Below are 23,840 nucleotides of genomic sequence, written 5' to 3' on the forward strand. Positions count from 1 at the left end.
CTAATAACTTTACAAAAATTTTAACTATTTATAAAAAATGTTTTCATTATGTCAATAATTAATTCTAAATGTACAATAAACTGCCAAGTGTCAGCTTTCAAATGAGACCATACTTGTGCTTTTAGTGCAAATGGTTCATGAACTGTATCAGTTTTAGTTTGGGTACATGGCATTTCTGGGGATTTTTCGAAAGTGGGGTTGCTGGCTAACAGGTTAATGATGTTTCAGTGGAATTTTCTACCAGGAACATAGATGGGGTTTGTGTGTCCATGTTATTATAGCAATGTGCTCTTAATGTACTGAGAGCAAATAAATAGCTTTGATTTCTCTTAGCTGATCTACACTATTAACCACAGGACACAATAAATGAGAAAAATATGATTATTTAGATTGTCAGCTGTATTTCACTGTCCTATATGCTCAGAGTGTGTTTGTTGATTTCCTCATGTGTTTCTCCAAACCCAGACTCCATTATAACGGTAAGAACAAGCGTCACTATCACACACTGACCGCATGACTCTCTCTCTCTCTCTCCAGTTCATCATTGGCCTGTTCCTGCAATCTTGAGCTCTCAAACAGAGTTGAAGCTGCTGAAAAATATCTGAGTGAAACATAATATTTCTTTAATGCTGGACTGGCTGTCAGCTCCAGTGTTTCTGTCCTCCACTGTGTATTTTAATGCTGATGTGTTTTGTTGTAGAACAGCGCCACCATGTGTCATCAGCTGATACTGCGGCTCTGAGCTTCTCTGATGCTGATAGTGATGTTGGGATGTTTTCTCTTTCTGTAGATGATGTTTTGTCCCAGGGCTCGATATGCCTGAGTGACATGGTTCAGGGGGACACTATCGCTCGACTGCACTGTCTCTATGTCGTGTTCAGAACACCTCACAGTTTCACATGAGAAAAGAGCAGATATTACACACTTTATACACATATTCTCACATTACTACAATCTCATGTGACAAATATTAGATATGTTAGATAAACTATTTTCTTGAGCTAACATGAAAACTATATACAGCGATTAAAAAAGACTTCTACACAAATGTGTGTGTTTTTCATCTGCAGATCTTTCCAGTAAAGAAGAGGAGAAAAGGGCTCCGCTAATATTTTCTCCAGGATCTGAGCAGCGTTGACACTAGATGATGAATCCATCACCATCTGAGACCGATATGAGCTAAAACCTGCTGTGCCAAATCTAAATGAAAGCATGTGTGTATTTTGCACAGTTCTGATCTCAGACCTGAAGGCTGTTTAACAGTAATCTAGCGCCATCTTTACCCATGAAGCTCTTTAGAGATCAGATGCTGGACTACAGTATTACTGCTTCATGTCCACAAACACACTGGATTCATCATCAGAACCACAAGATTTAATATAAGGACGTTCTGTTGAACTGTTTTAATCAAAGGTTAAAGAGTTTTGGTTTTTATATAGGGAAGAACATTAAATAAGAAGTTTAAAAACATTTTTTTCCATCAGTCTTCCAAGTGCTGTAAATGTGTTCTTCTTTGTGCATCTGTATATATGTAAGATACTAGTGGCAAACAAAATAATGGACACAAAGTATCCACAAAACTATATTTGTAAAAAAAAAAAAAAAACTGCTACTGCTTCTGCTACTAAAAGTAAAGAATTTCTGTATATTTATTAATGTGATATAATCATCACAATATTAATAATAAACATCATAATATTAACATTTTACTTGAAATGAGTAATCTCTGGATTCAAAATAGTCTTATTTTTGCAAAAGTAATATTCATGAGATTAAAAATCTCATCAAGCCCTCAAATGATTACTGATCTAATGGTGAGGTCTCTCTCTCTCTCTCTCTCTCTCTCTCTCTCTCTCTCTCTCTCTCTCTCTCTCTCTCTCTCTCTCTCTCTCCTCAAACTGGTTTAGCAACTTTTGCCTCCAGAAGTGAAAGTATTTTCAGAGTTTTACCGTGGACATTTTACACCAGGACGGAATATGATTCTTTACCTCAGAAAAACCAAGCTTCAAAGTGTTTAATAGTGATGTTTCTAGTTTCCTCTACAGGAATTGACGTTGTGGGGAAACAGTTGATGAGAAACCATGAACATGTCAGGAACCAGTAACCCAACAGTGTAATCCAGGTGAGTGAACATTAGTCAGGTGAGCTGCTTTACTTCCTCATTCACTTCACAAACCAGGAGATACTTTCTTTAAGTATTTACAAACTTAAACATGAAGACTTAAAGAAACATGAATTTCTTAATCTTATCAATGTTTTGGGTGGGGTTGAACAAAAAAGTCAATAATTTAAAAATGACATTAATTATCAGTACAGATTGGGGAATCATCACAACTTTCTACAAGCCACAACTGAAAAATAAGGCAACTGACAAATGATGTGTAGTTTACATTGTATTACTAAAAAATTATAAGTACGGTAGACGAGGGAGGTTTTAAATTTTTACTCTACCGTTGGTAATGTTCATGTATCAAACTTTGTTATATTTTATATAATTTATATTATATTATATAATTATGTCTTAGTAAATAAATGTGAGCTTGACATTGTGAAGTATAAAGAGTGCTGTTGTTAAACCTCCTTCACTCACAGGTGAGAGGAACATCAGACGCTGTGGGTCGAAACAATAGTTATTGAAAATCAGGGACATCAATTAAAAATGTGGACATGTCTTTATTTTGTTAATCAAATTAACTGAAATATATACTGAAAAATATAAACATACTCACCCCAATTCTTATTTATTCATTTAATTATATGCATTTTAATTTGAACATTTTTGTTTTTAAAACAGCATTTAGGTAATGTCAGTTTTATTACTAAACAAATAGGAAACCTTTTATTTTAAAACAGTTGGAAAAAATCTTGAACAGATATCTGTGTATGTCAGTCAGTTTCACAGATGTATTACAGTAAACTGTCCCATTTGTACAATATTTGACGCTTCAGTGGAAGAACATTAAACTCTAGTGTTACAAACTTCCCAGTCTGTTCAGCCGAGATATTTCTGTTTTAAACACACACAGATGAAATACTGGAGCAAACGCTACAGATCTGACTGAAGAAGAGAATCTGCTGATTCAGATGATACCAGTTCTGAACATTCATTTACATGATTGAAAATCACATTAAACCAGGAACGAAATGTTGATAATGTCTAATAATTAATTAATAGAATTCATAAATCTGATTAGTTTTGTCTCCATAAACACACTGAAGAAAATGTCAAATGAAATGTATTGTATTTGAGTGTGTGTGAATGAGTGTTTCTGATCTCTTACTCGAGCAGCTCCATGAAGACTGAATGAATCATGGACGACACACACACATTCAGACATGGAGATTCTCCTCCAGGATTCAGGTACTTCAATCTTCATATGATCTTAATGTTATAGAAGACTCATTTTCTGCACATAACAGGGTGTTGTGTGTGTTTGCCAGGGTTGGTACAGTGAGCTATTGTCTCTATCATATTCTGGTCCGGGATATACAGTAGTTGGAGCCACTCAGGGTCTTTAAACACTGTCCAAAGACACACAGATATAGTAGACAGCTAGATGATATATGACATTATCCTTGGACAGTTTCATCACACTATTTTAAAGGGACCTATTGTGGCCTGTGAAATTTCAGCTCAAAATACCCCATAGATCATTTATAATAGCTTGTCCAATTTGCCCTATTTGGGTGTGAGCAAAAACACCCAGTTTTCGTGTGTGTCTTTAAATGCAAATGAGCTGCTGCTCCACGCCCCCTTTCCAGAAGAGGGCGTGGCCTTTACAGCTCATGCCGATTCTGGCAATCACAAATCAGGAGAAGCAATATAACAGACAATGTAAATACACATTGTAGCAATGTTCAATGTTATGGGAAGAAGGAGGCGGGAACTGGCAAACATTTAACACACAACTTTAATAACGAACATAAAACAAAGGTAAAAGACAGCAGCCCGGACGACTGCTGTCACAAATAATAAAACACAACATAAGTCCAGGCCTGTTCCTCTCTTGATCTTCACTGTCGTCGCTCCTCCTTTATGCTTTCGCTCCTCATGAGAGATAATAGTTTTTGGAATTAAAATATAAATGAAGACATAACTCTCTGTGAATATAATCAGACATTACTGGTAACTTTAGCCGCATTAGTCGCGGAAATTGCTAACAAGCACATTTGGAAAGGCGATTTTTTTATCACAAAATATAAAGTGTGATACTTGCGTCTTCAGGGTGTGAAGCTGGATCACGAACAGTTGGTACTGCATGTTCAGATATTCATACAAAAAATATTCTGGGGACCATGAAAATTTTGTGCAAATGGTCAAAAACGCTGGCGATGGCTGGCAGCTTTTTAAAAAAATGTTAGCGGGTAAAGAGTTAAAAGACAACGTTCTCATGTGGAATTTATTTTCATGTAAAATCAACCATATTGGTTCTGGTAGAGAATAACTCTATTTGTGAGGGTGAAAGATCAATCTCACCAGACTCCAGCTGTGTGTCCATGAAGAGTGACACGTCTATGATAGAGCCAATGAAATTTGAGGGAAAACATACATCAACATGCTTGTTTAGACAGACAGAGAGACTACAGACTCACACAAATAATGCATGTATGGCATAATTTGGCAAACATCCACTTATTATCAAAACTCACACTATTATAAAGCGCTGCAATAGCAGGAGTCGAGCACAGGATCAGGTCTCCTCTCACAGCTGATCCAGAGCTTCAGTCCTGATGTTTCACTAACATCTACTGACCCACAAAACACTGATAATCTGGACCAGAACAATACTGACAAACTCAACCAAACTAAACACAACTACATCACTTGAGTAAAAAGATACACGATGGTAAAAGATAGGTGGATGGACTGATTCTCTATATGAGATTTATCTACATGTACTGTAATATAATTAAGAATTCTTTTCTCTGTTCTTTTGTTTATATTCTATTAAAGTCAAAACCACAGGGAGAAATCAAACTCACCGGAGCCCAGCTGTGTGTCCATGAAGAGTGACAGATCTATGATAGTGCCAATAAAATTTGAGGGAAAACACACATCAACTGATCTGAGGTACAACATTTCATAGATAGATAGATCTTCTCGAGTTACATGCATGCAAACTTTGGAAAAAGAAAAAATTCTGGCTCTCAGACAGGTTTGTTCTATGCATTTATTTTAATACACGAAAACAATATACATTTATTGAATTGAACCACAGAGGCCCTGAAAATATCAAAAATGGTATCAAAAGAAAATGTTGCTAAGATCTTAAATCTAAAAGGAAATCTTTAAAACTTCTTGAGTTACAGACATGCAAACTTTGGAAAAATAGACATGACAGTTTCTTCAGAGTCACATCTTTAAACTGTCACCGTTTGGCATCATATATTAAATGATTAAAACATTAAATACAGACAGGGCCATTTCTGACCATTTTACTAATTCCCCCTTACAACTTAAACATTCAACTTAAATGTTTCTGATTATCGTCTTTCTAATAACATTTTAAAAATTATTTATTTTTTATACTAATTTTCAGCTGCAAAATGTGCTTGTGCTAGAATACAGTGTTATGTTAAAGTTGAGGCGCTCATTGGCACCGCTCTATCTGGCTCTATATGAACACTATATGAATTCTTGTCTTTGTTTTCTCGACTCTGTTGTATTGTCTCTGTTCTGTCCGTGTTTGTCCATAATTAGTGAACAGTCTATGGACACTCGAGGAACATTTAGGGGAAGACACATGCCATCTTATCTGAGGTACAACGTTTCTGTCTTGACATAACTATATTTTACTATCACTTTTACTAATTTGTTGTAATCTAATAATTTATTCTTTCAGTCGTGATTCTCAACTGGTCCAAAGCACATTTAAATCAAACCTGCTGAAGAGGTTTCAGTGTCTGTATGAAGGAACAGCAAAGCAGGGAAACCCAACACTCCTGAATGAGATCTACACAGAGCTCTACATCACAGAGAGTGAAAGTGGAGAGATCAATAATGAGCATGAGGTGAGACAGATTGAGACACAATCCAGGAGAGCAGAAACAGAGGACACACCGATCAAATGCAATGACATCTTTAGACCTTTACCTGGACAAGACAAACCCATCAGAACTGTGCTGACAAAGGGAGTCGCTGGCATTGGGAAAACAGTCTCTGTGCAGAAGTTCATTGTGGACTGGGCTGAAGGGAAAGAGAATCAGGACGTCCAGCTCATATTTCCACTTCCTTTCAGAGAGATCAACTTGATGAAGGACAAAACACTCTGTCTTTCAGATCTTCTTAATGTATTTTTCCCTGAAACAAAAGAAATGGAAATATCCAGTGATGAATATAAAGTGTTGTTCATCTTTGATGGTCTGGATGAGTGTCGTCTGTCTCTGAACTTTAAGAGCGAAGTTAAACTGTGTAATATATCTGAATCAGCCTCTGTGGACGAGCTGCTGATGAACCTCATTGAGGGGAATCTGCTTCCCTCTGCTCTCATCTGGATCACCTCCAGACCAGCAGCAGCGGATCTCGTCCCCTCTGAGTGTGTCCATCGAGTGACAGAGGTACGAGGCTTCAGTGACACACAGAAGGAGGAATACTTCAGGAAGAGAGTCAGTGATCAGAGTCTGGCCAATACGATCATCACACACCTGAAGTCCTCGAGGAGCCTCCACATCATGTGCCACATCCCAGTGTTCTGCTGGATCTCAGCCACTGTTCTAGAGGAGATGTTGAGTGAAGCAGAGAGAGGAGAGATTCCCAAGACTCTCACTCAGATGTACACACACTTCCTGATCATTCAGACCAACATCAAACATGAGAAGGATTATGAGAAGAGAGTGAAAGATGAAGACATGATTCTCAAACTGGGGAAACTGGCTTTCCAGCAGCTTGTGAAAGGCAACCTGATCTTCTATGAGGAAGACCTGAGAGGGTGTGGCATTGATGTGACAGAAGCATCAGTGTATTCAGGATTGTGCACTCAGATCTTCAGAGAGGAGTTGGGCTTGTATCAGGGGAAAGTCTTCTGCTTTGTTCATCTGAGCATCCAGGAACATCTAGCAGCTCTATATGCACATATTTACTTTACATATAAGAACAGAAATGTGTTTGACAAAACCAAACAAGGTTTATTTTCTAAAATCTTAAACCAGAAGAAATATCACTCATTATCTAAGCTGCATCAGAGAGCTGTGGATGAGGCTTTACAGAGTAAGAATGGACATCTGGACCTTTTCCTGCGTTTCCTTCTGAGTCTCTCATTGGAGTCCAATCAGACTCTCTTACGAGAACTACTGACACAGACTGGAAGCTGCTTCTACAACGAAGAGGAAACAGTTCAGTACATCAGACAGAAGATAAGGGAGAATCACTCTCCAGAGAGATCCATCAATCTGTTCCACTGTCTGAATGAACTGGGTGATGATTCTCTTATGCAGGAGATCCAAGATTATCTGAAATCTGGAGAAATAGGAGGAACCATACTCTCCTCTTCACAGTGGTCAGCTCTGGTTTATGTGTTGCTGACATCAGAGCAGAAGATGGATGTTTTTGATCTAGATCAGTTTATTGGGACACAAAATACAGCAGATGAAGTTCTTCAGAAGCTGATGCCTGTGGTTAAAGAATCCAGATCAGTTCAGTAAGTCACTCTGACAACAATCATTACACTGATAAAACATGATCCTATTTATGATTTTAGCAGGTGCTTTCGTACCTAAGGAATACTGTAAAAGGAGAAATTCATAATATAATTTATATCAGTGTTTTCTGAACTGAGAGACTGAAGAGTGTCATTGTTCTCTACAGGTTGAGGTATTGTGGTGTTACAGATGAAGGTTGTGCTGCTCTGACTTTAGCTCTGAGATCAAACCCCTCACACCTGAGAGAACTGGAGCTGACATGGAATAAAGTAGGAGATTCTGGAGTCAAGCAGCTTTCAGATCTACTGCAGGATCCTCACTGTAAACTGGAGATACTGAGGTAAGATTGTATAAAATATCTCATATGGTAAATAATGATTGTGTTACAGATCTGCCAGGCTCTCACACCAGCCAATCACAGCGCACTCCCTCACCTGAGTTCTAATCACACACACCTGCACCTCATCATCACCCTCATCACTGTCACTATTTAGACAAACACTTCACCACAGTTCATTGTCCGGTCTCGTTTGTATGAAGAGGACTACTTAGCCTGCCTTAGCGACTACTACCTGATATCTCCAGCGACCCTTCTCCAGTCTCGTCTCCATTCTCCTCCGTGTCTCCAAGTCTGTGTTGTTCAGAGTTCCAGCCTTCACTGCATCATCTACCAGTCATCACATCTGTCAGAAGAAACATACTATTCACTGCCAGCATCCTGCTCTCCAAAGTATCATTGTACTTTCCACTTTCCTGCTTTCAGTTCATCCGCTCAGTTGTTGTCTTAATTAAGTTCCTATTAACTTCAATCTCCTTCTCTTGAGTCTGCTTCCGTAACAGATTGCCATTCAAAATATCTACTGTGAAATTACTAATGGGAATGTTGCTTTTATTTTCATTAGGTTCTTTCCAATGTGTCTGACATCATTTTACAATATTAATGATTAAACATGACTGGATGATGTAAAGATGTGACAGTCGTGTTCATATACAGATATGTTGATGATTTTTGGGTACTTGTATAAAAAAATAATATTCAGTTACACTTTATTTTAAGGTATCATTGTTACAGTGTAATTATATATTTAAGTACTGAGTAATATTAAGCAACCACATGTACTTAGTATAGGATAAGGGTAGGATTAGGATTTGGTTGAGGGTTAGTTACGTGTAATTATGCAGAATTTACTGTTATTACTATGGTAAGTTCATGTAACATATGTAACAAGGACACTGTTAAATAAAAGTGTTATTGAATATTCTTGCAATTTTTATCAAATGGAGACTAAACCGCTCAAGCAGTTTGTAGAAGCGGGTCTGAGCCTTAGACTGGACCTGTTAATTGTGCCGTGGATTAAGTCTCTGATTGTGAAGTTCTGCTTATCTGAGCTGTAGATCCTGAACTGAGAGACTGAAGAGTGTCATTGTTCTCTACAGGTTGTGGGATTGTGGTGTTACAGATGAAGGTTGTGCTGCTCTGACTTCAGCTCTGAGATCAAACCCCTCACACCTGAGAGAACTGGATCTGTCAGGGAATAAAGTAGGAGATTCTGGAGTCAAGCTGCTCTCTGATCTACTGCAGGATCCTCACTGTAAACTGGAGATACTCGAGTAAGATTTTATAAAAGTCTCAATGTTGTCTGTTTTTCTCCTGTGGTGAATAATCAATGATATAAACAAATAATATATACAAACAAGTTTACCATCAAGTAACTTAACCCTCTGGGGTCTGAGCTGTTTTCTGGGCCCTGGAGGTGTTCTGACATGCTCTGACATTTGTGCTTATTTCTGTTACTTGTGACATTTTCATGGCTAAAGTCTAATTACACTGTATTCAGCACAAACTCTGCTACAATAATATATCAACAGCATGTGTGTAAAAGTTTGTAGTTTTGAGATAATGACATTTATGCGTGGTTTGTGAAAATACAAAAAAAAATTCTCACTGAAATAAGGTCATGAAACCCATACTGATTATTTCTTAACAAGACTTTTGAAAATTGTATGACGTAGCCTAGAATATTTGCTCTAAAACTATGTGAAAATCACCCTGACTGCTCATTCAGAGAAGACAATATATTGATTTAAAAATTTTACGACGTGTTTTGTGTGAAAAAGCAATATGCGAAGGGGCGGATCATCTCATTAGTATGTAAGGCTTTTTACACCTGAGAAAGACAAAGACACACCCTAATGGCCCTATTAGGAGCTTATCAGGGCCCATCATTCTGACCAACCTTGCACAAAGAATGAGGAGATTAAAAAAAGAATGGCTTTTAAAATTGTTTGGATTTATTTACAACATAATCCAAAGATACACAACAAAAAAAAAAACACTTATTGATAACAATGATCCAAAGAAAGAGACCTTTGTGCCATTCCTAAAAACATTGTACATACCTTTCATTTCCAAGGTGTTTGATTTTCACTTTACCATGTTCATGTACAGAGACATGTACTGTGAATGTTGAAGTCAGCAGGACTCAGTGGCATCTGGGCCCTGAAAAAAAAGAAAAAAAGAAAAAAGTGAACATACTGATATCAAGAGAAAGGCCTGCACGATTTTGGGAATACATTTGAGATTTTTCTGGTTAAAATTGCTTTTTAAAATTCACAGAATACACACACACACTCACACAAATGTTTCCAACAATATATTATATAATGAACACAGGTTTGTTGTGCCTTGTAGGTATAGGCTATGCGCAGTGCTGCATAAAATAATAACAATATAGCAGCCTATATACATTTTCAAAAAGATTTCAGTAACAACTAAGCTAGAGAAAAATATATTGATTATCATGTTACTTCAAATGTTTCCATTCGTTATGATGATATGAAATGAGATAATAGTAAAACATGAAGCCGTTTGGAGCGTTTTGCTTTTCCAAAATATGATGCATTCAAACGCGATCGCGTTTAAAAATATGATACATTCAAACGCGATCGCGCTCAAATATAATTATGGTTAGGCCTACCATATACATATCTACGTTTGAGCAGATATCCACAAACACAGTAACAGTAAACACGGGTCTAAATATTATAATATTCACCATATATCTAGCAACAGTTCAACTGCAATGTGAAATTTATGCAACAATAACAAACTAATATGTAAGAATTTCTTACCTTATCTTTCTTGTCTTGAAATCGCATTCTTCTTCTGGGGTAAAGCCAATGTAAACTCACGTCTTTCAAACTCGACGAAAAGCAGAGACTGATGAAGTGTTTTGTTTTTGAGGTAACGAGCGCGTTCGCGTTCCATGTGGAGATTTGCATGTGAATATCTTTTGCGCGAGTAGGCGTGGCCAAATTAAAAATAATTAGGAAGCGTTTGAGAAGCTGGACATCTTGTTGGTTTTATACAAATTACTTAAACAGAAAATATTTGTTTTCAGTTTGAATCCGATCATTTAAAAGTACACACTTAAATGTTTATAAAGGTATATGGCTCATAAATGTGTGACAAGTATTCGCTGAGTTTTGTTTCAGTTTATAGACGTGCTCAAGAAAAAAAAGTTCACCGCGACGGAGAGGCAGAACGCACACCCTGTTTATTTTCTTTATGTTTCAAAAGCACAATGTTTTGATTTGATTGTAAGTGGACACATACAAAAGTAGAAATATCACAGATTCTTTTTTTATATTTATTTTTTCTGTATGACCATAAATGACGGAGTAATTTAAGTTTAAAGTGCTACAATGTAAAAAAAGTCCAGCAAAACGCGGGGGCGCGTTTGCCGACCTCAGAGGGTTAAAAGGATGTTTAATCTTCATTAGATTCTTTCCAAAGCTTCTGAGGTCATTTTACTTTTGATAGTTTTACAAGTCAAAAACATGATTGTATGTCGTCAAGAGGTGACAACTGCTTTCATATATAAATATGTTGAGGAGAAATTCATATATATCATATCATTTATATCAGTGTTTCCTGAACTGAGAGAATGAAGAGTGTCATTGTTCTCTACAGGTTGAGTGATTGTGGTGTTACAGATGAAGGTTGTGCTGCTCTGACTTCAGCTCTGAGATCAAACCCCTCACACCTGAGAAAACTGGATCTATCATGGAATAAAGTTGGAGATTCTGGAGTCAAGCAGCTTTCTGATCTACTGCAGGATCCTCACTGTAAACTGGAGATACTGAGGTAAGATTGTGAGGTAAGAAAATATCTCATATGGTAAATAATAATTGTGTTACAGATCTGCCAGGCTCTCAGACCAGCCAATCACAGCACACACCCTCACCTGAGTTCTAATCACACACACCTGCACCTCATCATCACCCTCATCACCACCACTATCTATTCGTTTCTCTAAATACCCGGCTATGTGTAAATGTGGCCTTAGCGACTACTACCTGATATCTCCAGCGATCCTTCTCCAGTCTCGTCTCCATTCTCCTCCGTGTCTCCAAGTCTAGTGTTGTTCAGATTTCCAGCCTTCACTGCATCATCTCCCAGTCATCACACCCGTCAGAAGAAACACTGCCAGCATCCCGCTCTCCAAAGTATCATTGTACTTTCCACTTTCCTGCTTTCAGTTCATCCGCTCAGTTGTTGTCTCAATAAACTCCCTATTAACTTCAGTCTCCTTCTCTTGAGGCTGCTGCCGTAACAGATTGTCATACAGAAAATCTACTGTGATATTACTAATGGCAATGTTGCTTTTATTTTCATTCGATTTTTTTCCAATGTGTATGCCATCATTTTACAATATTAATGATTAACCCATTTATTCCCCAAATTTTCCCAGACACAAAAATATCCAAATCATGTGTCATTTGTATCCCTTTGAAACAATCAATCAAAATTTTTAGAAATTTTCATGGAAAAGTGTGTGAAAAAGTGTTTTATGATCGGTGGGATACTGTGTTGTATCAGCCATTGGACAGACTGAATATAGGTCTATTTGACCTGTGCAGTGTGTTTGTGTGTGTGTTTCTGTGTGTGTGTGTGTGTGTGTGTGTGTGTGTGTGTGTGTGTGTGCGTAAGAGTGTATAAAATCCTTATATCAAAGGCTATAGTTATCACTTTTAAAAGTTCCAGCATTGCCTCTAAATGCTCTCTTATTGTAGTGTGAATATTTGACATATAAGCCTTATACTATCGGCTAGCAATATGAATTCTGGGAACACCATTATGAAAATTGAGGTTAAGACAAAAAACAACAACAATCATCAATGTATTTCAACATTATAACTTTAGTGCAACTTACTTTAGTGCAACATTCATTTGAAAACGTTCATTTTTAGTGCAAAATTCATTTGAACACATTCATTTTTATCATTTGAACACAATGAACATGAAGGTAAACATTTTGGATAGAGGTATCCGGCTGAACATGCTTTCAAATATAGGCCTACACTGACCCCATACAGAAAGTGTCAAAAATATATGTGGCATATATTCCAAATACATTGAAATATATTTGCATTGTTGTTCTCTTATATTTATCATTTTGAAATATATTCTGAAATATAACTAAAATATATTTATTGGGCCAATTTCGAATATTTGCATATATTCCAAAAATATATTCCAAAAATATATTTCAAATATATTTTTTTGTGTATGGGACTGACTGAACAACAAAATGAAATAGGTTGTAGAACAAAGAGCAAAGCAATGCCTTGAATGACTAAAAAAATAACATCTTTTTCTGGAACATTTAGGACATTTTGATGTTTTTTCTTTTTCCAGCTTTTCTTCCTAGACTCCAAAGTACTGTTTGTTTGTAACTGTATGCAACCACTTGTGTGTGTGTGTGTGTGTGGAAAGTTAGGTAGAATTAGTTAGCTAGCTAGTCTTCATGCAGCGGTGCAGGCTGAGCAGGGGGCCACGGCGGTGCCGGCTGAGCAGGGGGCCACGGCGGTGCAGACTGAGCAGGGGGCCACGGCGGTGCAGGCTGAGCAGGGGGCCACGGCGGTGCCGGCTGAGCAGGGGGCCGGGCCACGGCGGTGCAGGCTGAGCAGGGGGCCACGGCGGTGCAGGCGGTGCAGGCTGAGCAGGGGGCCACGGCGGTGCAGACTGAGCAGGGGGCCACGGCGGTGCAGACTGAGCAGGGGGCCACGGCGGTGCAGACTGAGCAGGGGGTCACGGCGGTGCCGGCTGAGCAGGGGGCCACGGCGGTGCAGGCTGAGCAGGGGGCCACGGCGGTGCAGACTGAGCAGGGGGCCACGGCGGTGCAGACTGAGCAGGGGGCCACGGCGGTGCCGGCTGAGCAGGGGGCCACGGCGGTGCAGGCTGAGCAGGGGGCCACGGCGGTGCCGGCTGAGCAGGGGGCCGGGCCACGGTGGTGCAGGCTGAGCAGGGGGCCACGGCGGTGCAGGCGGTGCAGGCTGAGCAGGGGGCCACGGCGGTGCAGACTGAGCAGGGGGCCACGGCGGTGCAGACTGAGCAGGGGGCCACGGCGGTGCAGGCTGAGCAGGGGGCCACGGCGGTGCAGGCTGAGCAGGGGGCCACGGCGGTGCAGACTGAGCAGGGGGCCACGGCGGAGAAGACCCTTCGGGCGGCCATGGCGGAGACGGGCTCTGTGCTGGGCAGCGATGAGGGCTCTGTGCTGGACGGGACCAGCGGTGAAGGCTCTGTGCTGGACGGGACCAGCGGTGAAGGCTCTGTGCTGGTGAAGGCTCTGTGCTGGACGGGACCAGCGATGAAGGCTCTGTGCTGGACGGGACCAGCGGTGAAGGCTCTGTGCTGGACGGGACCAGCGATGAAGGATGCTCTGCAGGCATGACGCTGTCAATCTGAGGCGCGGCGGGCATGACGCTCACAGTCTCAGGGGCGGCGGGCATGACGCATTCTGTCTTGGGCTCGGCAGATCTGGAGTGAAGTGTGGGCTCGGCTGGACTGACGTGAAGTGCAGGCTCGGCTGGACTAGCGTGAAGTGCAGGCTCGGCTGGACTGGCGCGAAGTTCTGGGTTGGGCATGAGAGGAGGTCTCGGACACTGGATCAGGCTTGGGCATTCCCCTAGCGAGGGAGAAATTACAAACCCAAAAAGCTCTGGTACCGGATCGACTGACTCTGGATCGGCTGACTCGGGATTGGCTGGTTCAATAGTTAGTGAGGAACCACAAACCCAAAGGGCTTTGTCCATAAATTCGATAAAGGGTAGGTGCAGGTACTCAGTCAGCAGAATCTGGGCGAGTGGATCTTCTAACCCGCTCCAGAAACGCTGCTTTAGGTATTCCTCGTCCCAATAGACATCCTGGAAAAGATGAAGATAGACATGCACAAAGTCCTCCAATGTACACCCATTTTGATGGAATATAAATGTATCCAACGCGTCCTCCTCCATATTATTTAGGTCAGTTATTCTGTAACGCTTTAGGGTTGAAGAAGACAAAGGTAGGTGAAGGTACAAAAATAACAAAGGTTTTAATTCAAGGCAAAGTCCAAACAAACACGAAACAGCTCGATTTTTTGCTCGATTTTTTTTCACATAGCAGTTTTTTTTTTTTTTTTTACAATACTCCGTCATTTATGGTCATACAGACTTAAGAAATATGAAAAAATAAACTGTTAAATGTCTTTTTTATGTGTCCACTTAATTCCCTATAATATTCCCTATAATAAAAACAAAAGACCTATTTTACAGACATATGAAAGACAACATTTCGTTGACTAGTTTTGGATAGATTATACATTTTTTCCTGTAAAATAGACTGCCACATCAAATAAGCTTTTGTTTGCCAATTTTTGCTCATATGCTCAAATAATATGTTATTATATTGTTTGTTCCAATGTAGGCTATATTAAAAGTAATGAATCCTTAACTTTGAAATATGTATGATAAAATGTATACTTTAGTTTTTACAAAGAAAGATTACATATCAAGATAAAAAATATATATTTACAAGGTGGATGTAAACAAACTATTAAAAGGTAAATATAAGCCTTTTCTTTAAATAATTTTTATTGTGTTTTATTAGTGACAAATTTGGGGAGAGGATACATATTCCAAAACTGAAAATACAGTATGAGAATTAACTGCACAATTACTAGACATGTTTTCCTAGAGATTGGCATGGGGTATTTTCCATAAGATCATCTCTCAATGCAAATCAAACTAGCTTTTAGGCTAACTGAAATAAAACCATGCCAATCTCTAGGTATGGTGAAGGCTATGTGATGATGTGGGGCTATTTTAATTCCAAAGGCCAAGGGAACTTTATCAGGATGCATAGTATCCTGGATCCATGAAGTAACTGGCCTTTAAAAATAAAAATCTGCCTGCCTCTATGGGAATTTAACATAGGGGTGTACTAACTTATGCACCATGTATTTTAAGGAAGAACATTTATTTATTTACGATACATTATTCATTCACAAAGAAAATTGGTGTCCTTAAAGGTTGGATTTTTCCAAATTTGTTAAATTAAGGCATTAAGTTCAATTTCCAAAATATGATTTTTTATTCCTCTTTTTAGTCAACTTTAGCATGGGTGTATTAACTTATGCATTGCACTGTATATATTGCTCTTGCATTCTTTCTTGTGGCTCAGTCACACACCTGAATGAAAGGCTCATTATGTATGCAGCCCATTACGCAGGCCATTGTCTCCTCAGGTGTGAATCACTCAATATGCATGATGGCGATATATCGTTGACGCCCCTGCGCATATTGCCTTTCCAAACAAAAAGTGTCTTAAAAAATTTAAATCAATGTATTGTTTTATGTGAATGATTAGGCAGGATGATTTTCAGATCATTTTGAAGAAAAAACTCTAGGCGACGACATCCATTAGTCAAAATTCTTGTGGACACATATTTAGTATGTGTTTTGTGGCCTTATTTCAGAAACTTTTTTTTTTTTTTTATAACCATGCATAAACATTATTCTCTCAAAAATAGAAACATGTACATACATTTTGCTCACATACTATGGCAGCCCTGTTTGTGCTAAATAGAGTGTAATTACACCTTTGCCATTAATATGTTTATAAGCAACTGAAAAAAGCACAAATGTCAGGGCATGTCAGAACATCTTAAGGACCCCAAAAACACCTTAGACCCCAGAGGGTTAACATACTTTACTAATCTTTACTTTGGGAGCTTTCTTGCTGCCATCCTCTTCTCTTGGCGCAAACAAGAAGTACACGGCTCTGGTCATGTGACAATTTACAGTAAACATGCGACACTGCACATATTTCATTGAGACCCTTTATTATTTCAATATCTGCTGGAAATGCATTGATAGATCATTCAGTAACATTTTTATAGCCTTAGAAATGAAAAAAAAATTTATGGTCACTATTGTGACAGGTGGGATTAACATGACTGGATGATGTAAAGATGTGACAACCGTGTTCATATACAGATATGTTGAGGATTTTGGGTACTTGCATAAAAAATAATATTCGGTTACACTTTATTTTAAGGTATCATTGTTAAAGTGTAATTATATATTTAAGTACTGAGTAATATTAAGCTACCACATGAACTTAGTATAGGATAAGGGTAGGATTAGGATTTGGTTGAGGGTTAGTTACGTGTAATTATGCATAATTTACTGTTATTACTATGGTAAGTTTATGTAACATATGTATCAAGGACACTGTTAAATAAAGTGTTATTGAATATTCTTGCAATTTTTATGATATGGAGACTAACCCGCTCAAGCAGTTTGTAGAAGCGGGTCTGAACCTTAGACTGGACCTGTAATGGTGCCGTGGATTAAGTCTCTGACTGTAAAGTTCCTGCTGATCTGAGCTGTAGATCCTGAACTGAGAGACTGAAGAGTGTCATTGTTCTCTACAGGTTGAGGGATTGTGGTGTTACAGATGAAGGTTGTGCTGCTCTGACTTCAGCTCTGAGATCAAACCCCTCACACCTGAGAAAACTGGATCTGACTGAGAATAAAGTAGGAGATTCTGGAGTCAAGCTGCTCTCTGATCTACTGCAGGATCCTCACTGTAAACTGGAGAAACTCATGTAAGATTTTATAAAAGTCTCAACATCGTCTGTTTTTCTCCTGTGGTGAATAATCAATGATAATCAAAAATTCAGATATTTCAGATATAAATCTGTTGAGGAGAAATTCATATATATTATATTATATCATTTATATCAGTGTTTCCTGAACTGAGAGACTGAAGAGTGTCATTGTTCTGTACAGGTTGTATGATTGTGGTGTTACAGATGAAGGTTGTGCTGCTCTGACTTCAGCTCTGAGATCAAACCCCTCACACCTGAGAAAACTGAGTCTGACATTTAATCATCTAAGACACTCATATCTCTCAGCCGCTCTCTGATCTGAAGTGTGATCCACATTATAAACTGGAGATGTTTGAGTAAGTAGTGATGATTAAAACTGTTCATATTTTAATTGAAAGTTTTTATAATTAAAATTTAGTTTACTTTCCTTGTGACACCATGTCCTAACTACCCGCGACGCGATAAGATTCCAGTGACAGGCAGTGTGTTTGTCCACACTAGATGCGGCGCGACTGTGATACGCCACAACGTCAATCAAAAATCACAGCCAATCAGAACAGCAGTGTTTCCCCTACAATGTATTAAGCAGCGGCGCAGCGGTGCAGTGCTGCCGCTGGATTTTCAGCGCCGCTGCAAAATCTGCACATGATCAGTAATATCACGACATTCACTTACACACCTAAAAACACTGAAACATGGCGACTGGCGGCGCTGCTAATATGATAGCTCTGAATCCACTTGTTGACAAAGGAGGAAAGAGCAAATGGAAATATTTTTGATTAGGCAAATGTCACGTTGCCATAAGGGGCCGTTCACTTCACATTCACGTTCACATGCAAATATTTCAAATGTGGGCACGCGGCAAGCGCGCTCATATAGAAGCGACGCGGCGCGCTCGTTTTCTCAGGTGCGCCTCTCTTCATGGTTGCATAGCAATGACAGATGCCACGGGAGAGCGAGCAAGCGCTTGTGGAAAGGAGAATGCGGTACGAACTTTTCTCCGTTGAAGTCTATGGGGTCGCTGTCTCCAATTTTTTTTTTTTACTGTCTATGGAAAATATGCCATCCCGCCCCTCCGTGTTCGGCGATCAGGTTTCATTCTCGCGCAGCTTGTTTAGTAACTTCATGTGCGGGTCTTTTCTGCTACATGTTTGCGCCGCGCTCTCCGTTCCGTGCGTGTGTGCGTGTGTCCGTGCACTGCGCTCTCTGCTCAATGTTCCGCTCCGTCTTTGCGCTGCGCGTTCTGCTCCTTAACGTCCCAAACGCTCCGATCATGTAGGCTACCGATCACGCACTGGAAAAGCAAAGTCCGCTCAAATAACCTGAAATTTCTCAGTAGTAGACTTCTGTTTGCTGAGCTGGTATAGCCATGCTGGGCAACAATGGTAAAATTACCTGCTCTGATCACATGCTCTGGTAATAACAGCTTTGTATGACTACTTTATTTTGATAATTAGTCAACAAATAAATCTGTTAAAGTTGCATAGAACTGAATGAAGAATAATATATTGATGTTTTATATTTTAATATAGGGCTATTTTCTGTCCAATTTGTGTGGACATTTTTCTTTTCCCCCCCTTTTTTGTGTGTTGTTTTTATTTAATTAGTGATTCTACATTTAAATATGGATGATTACAAGTTTGGGGGAAATGCGATTAATTGCGATTAATCACAGCAAATTGTGCGATTAATTAGTTATTTTTTTTAATCGATTCCCAGCCGTAATATATATATATATATTTTTTTTTTTTTACATATTGCCCCTTTCTTACATTTGAGCCCCTGCCCCTGATGAGCTCTTTGTACTTCCCTGGAGGTTAGTGAAGTAAAATAGGCTATGCAAGCTAGTCATCTTTTAAACTAATGAAAAGTTTCATTTGGATTTTAATGTTCAAAATGTCTACAGGATAAAATAAATGAAAGTACTGGTTACATGATGATGTATCTAAGTGCTAAAGTGTGTTACAGAAAAAAAAGATCAGTAGTGCAGATGAGGGAGGAAAGAGTTAAATTTTTCCACTATCAATTTCTACCTTACAGCTGAAAATTAACACAAAAGAAAAACAAATTACAATAATCCTGTCCTAATCCTGTTTGTGACCAGTTCAAGGTACATGCTGCAATAATCATGCCTTCTGTTGATGGTATGTCAAATTTGTATGTCTCAAAATGTCCATTTCTATCCACAAAACTTGGCAGAAATCATGGTTTAAGGGGTATTTAAAAAAAAAAAAATCTTCCGGGGGTGCATGCCCCCGGACCCCCCGCGAGCGGCTTGGTAACCTCCGGCACGTAACAGCACCGCTGCTGGAAAAATTGGGGAAACACTGAACAGCACAGCACTAGAGAGTAATCTTGACGGCACTCGCAAGAAAATGGATAGGCCTACATAATCAAATTCACCAATATTACACCATTTAAAAAATACATAGGCTACTGAATAGGTTACTAAAACAATCTTTGTCAAATAATACACTTGTTTGTTCACAGTTTTAACATTCTTGTTTCCATTTGTTTAATTTCAAGATTTGAGGTGAATTATATCCATTGTTGCTTTTACAGCTAACTTTACAAAGCTGGAGCACTAAATGATATTCAAAGTCACATTTCACACTTTTAACATTAAATAAAGCACATAAACAATACCTGAGATTATCATCGCCATACTTTGTTTTTGTTGCTTCAGCGCGACATCGCAGAAAAATAGAAACCGTTTCTAAAATAGAATCGTCACGTGTTGCAGTCGTGCCTGGTTAGAGAGACCGGAGACCGGTGGAGATGTTATCTTCAGCCTCACCCACAGTGAAAGGCGGACCCATTCAACAACAGCACCTGATCATGGTATTGAGCGAATGAACTAGGTGTAGCAGCTGAAGTTGGCTGGTAAAGAGGAGCGTCCAGTCCAAGCTCGAACACCTTCTTAAGGACGTCATCTCTCCAGTTGACCTCGTTTGAAATCTTGCATGTATTCCTCGATCGGACGGCCATCCTAGAAACAGGTCAGTAGATGATCGGTAGAAGTTAGAGGGGTGCTGGAAAAACCCATTTTAAATTTTAGGGTCCGTTCTTCTGTCACGCTGTGGTGTAGGTTGAAGAAGACAAAGAGGCCAATGGCTCCAATACATAAATTTTACTAATTCACTCAGAAAGGCACATACAGGCAGAAGGTTTACACACACCTAACACACCATGACTCAGACAAGAACTATACATAGACGAGAACAGACAAAGACTGACTGAACAGAGGGAACTAAATACAGACACTGATGAACACTGATTAACTGAACACAGGCGATGTAGATGATGATTGACTAGACACAGGTGATACAACTGAACTAATGATAGCAGAAAGACAAGTCCAATACGAAAAACTAACTAAACAGAACACAACAGTGACACAACAGTGACAGAGGACAGTCATACAGGATTATAGATAAGGGTCAAGAGTCATCATTCATGGTGACTTAGGCCATATTTACACATAGCCGGGTATTTAGAGAAACGAATATTTCTCCCCCTCCGTTTTCAAAAATAACATTGTGCACACAACATCATTTTCAAAAAAGTTGTCGTTTACACCAACCCGCATAAATACGCCGTCGAGCAACATCATAACTGCCAAACCTATGGGTGGCCGTGTAGGGAGAAGGATAAAGCCATGCAAGCCAATCAGAATCCTCAAAATCGACAACAACGAATAGCACGTGCGACTTCCAGTTCCTTTCAAAACAACAGACATGGCGCGAGGTTCGTTTGTGTGGACAGACAGCGAAGCAAATGCAAACAGACCAAAAGCGTTTGCACAAAAGTAAAAATGAGTACCACCTTAACAGCATCTATGATCAAATAGTAGCCAAACAAACTCTAAACATAGGGCGCTCACATGACGTAAGCATTTTCTGGCGCATAATGTGACGTTTGAGAACCTAAAACCCCGTTTCTCCCAGTTGACACGGCAACACATAACCGGTGTTTTCAGAAATCTCCACTTTGGCCGGAGTTTTTAGAAATAATCGTTTTCTGTGATAAAAACGGCGTTTTCGTGTAAATGACAGGCCAAAATGCTGGGAAATGTCTGCGTTTTCCCATCGTGTAAACGGGGCCTTAAAAACAAAATCTGAATGTTTAAAAACAGCTTTAACAATCGTGTATCTCAGTATTATATTATAATCTTTCAATTATTCATCTAAGTAGTTTATCGGTAGGCTAAAGAGTCTGGGTCTTTCAAATCACTGCCTTGCCTGGTTCACTAATTATTTTTCAGACAGATTTCAGTGCGTCAAATCTGAGGGCTTGCTATCTAGCCCACTGGCTGTCTCTACGGGGGTGCCACAAGGTTCAATTCTTGGCCCGATACTATTTTCGGTCTACATTAACGATGTGGCCCTGGCCGCAGGTGATTCTCTGATACATCTATATGCAGACGACACTATTCTTTACACCTCCGGCCCATCTATGAACATTGTGTTAGATAACCTCCAAGCGAGCTTTAATAGCATTCAACACTCATTTTGCGGTCTCCAACTAAACTTAAACTCTAGTAAAACCAAATGCATGATCTTTAATCGATCTCTTTCTGCACCTTCTTATACAAAAAAAATTTCCACTCTGGATGGTTTTGTATTGGAAATTGTTGACACTTATAAATACCTTGGTATTTGGTTAGATTCTTCACTCTCTTTCCACACCCACATTAACAAACTCCAATCTAAAATAAAGTACAGGATTGGCTTTCTTTTTCGTAACAGGGCCTCTTTCACTATCCCCGCTAAACATGCTCTTGTGAATATGACTATCCTTCCCATCTTAGACTTTGGTGACGTTGTCTACAGATCTGCCTCCAATACTCTTCTTAGAAAGCTAGATGTATTATATCACAGTGCTATACGCTTTGCCACTAATGCCCCATTTAGTACCCATCATTGTAATCTCTACACACTCATTGGTTGGCCTTCCCTTCACATCCGAAGACAAAGACACTGGTTCTATTTTATCTATAAAATTATTCTAGGCAAAGGCCCTACCTGCCTGAGAAACCTAATTTGGGTAGCTTCTCCCTCTTGCAATCTGCGATCAAGTAGGTTTATCTCATTAACTACTACCAATGTCCGTACTTCCTTTGGCCATCTTTCTTTTCAGTTGTCTGCCGCTAACGATTGGAACAAATTGCAAAAATCCTTAAGGCTTGAATCAAATGTACCGTTATCAGCTTTTAAACGATTGATATCTAAACTATTGTCACATCATTGTTCATGTTAGTATTATCATTTTCTCCCTGTGCAAACAAGTGCATTTATTTATTTATTTATTTATTTATTTTTTATTGCTATTCGCCAATAACGCATATTGCACTTTACTTTATACAAAGTTTAATTATTTAGTATGTTTTTACTATTGATTTTTGTACGATGCACTATTGACTGAATAACTGTTTGTAACCTGTATTACACTGCCTTGTCTTTTATGTGTAACTTTATGTCGTCTGCACCTTGACGCTTTATCTTGGCCAGGTCGTCGTTTTTAATGAGAATGAGTCCTCTATGTGCCTACCTGGTAAATAAAGGTTATAAAAAAAAAAAGGTTCTTTTAGTTGTTCTAAAGTGGATAATGCAATAATGTCGCACACATTTGACTGTCCGTGTTTTAGTTACAGGTTCTAGATGTTAGTCTGACTTTCTCTGGATCAGCTGATGGAGAATAAAGAGCCTCTACAGACACAATCACATTCAACAGAATCAACAGACACAAACGCACAGTGATCATCACACACATATGTGTTTGTGTAACTTTACAGAATGATCCAATCCTTCATCCAAAGTCAAACCAGGAAACCTTCAACCAGATGAACTGGATAAATATTCTGAATGTTCAGATCCAATCTGACCTCTGACCTGTAATGCCTGAATTATACACTGTAAAAAATGTTATTGCTATTTACTTAAAACAATTATGGTAACAATATTACACATAATATTTTTGAGTAACGGCTTGATTTCTTTCATGGAATCTACCTGAATAAATCATGTAAAATCCATAATTTATTTTAGTGAAATATGCTTTTTTATTTTAAGTATATATTTTTGTTTTTTCTCAAAATTGTGTGAATTCAAGTGAATGGAAATGACCTGTTTATATTTGAATTTTGATTTTTATTATATTATTAACTGGCAACTGAAAATACAGTAGTAGATTAGAGTTACATAATGTAGTTCTGAACAAATTCTACAGAATTTTTATTTTTTATTTTTTTTATTTAACCTTTAT

The 23,840-nt window shown here is 38.9% G+C and overlaps 1 protein-coding gene across 1 annotated transcript; it reads left to right on the forward strand.

Annotated features, from left to right (window-relative positions):
- Positions 1-1,921: 1,921 nt before the first annotated feature.
- LOC311300251 (NLR family CARD domain-containing protein 3-like) lies at positions 1,922-23,616 on the forward strand. Its single transcript, XM_084424416.1, has 11 exons — positions 1,922-2,122; positions 3,290-3,361; positions 4,955-5,071; positions 5,702-5,761; positions 5,844-7,637; positions 7,805-7,978; positions 9,076-9,249; positions 11,612-11,785; positions 17,400-17,573; positions 17,758-17,932; positions 23,224-23,616. Exons 2-10 carry the CDS (start codon positions 3,312-3,314, stop codon positions 17,891-17,893), a joined length of 2,853 nt encoding a protein of 950 aa, XP_084280542.1. The 5' UTR covers positions 1,922-2,122; positions 3,290-3,311; the 3' UTR covers positions 17,894-17,932; positions 23,224-23,616.
- Positions 23,617-23,840: the final 224 nt, after the last annotated feature.

Source organism: Rutilus rutilus (genome assembly GCF_951802725.1).
Source record: "Rutilus rutilus genome assembly, chromosome: 11".
Classification (NCBI taxonomy): Eukaryota; Metazoa; Chordata; class Actinopteri; order Cypriniformes; family Leuciscidae; genus Rutilus; species Rutilus rutilus.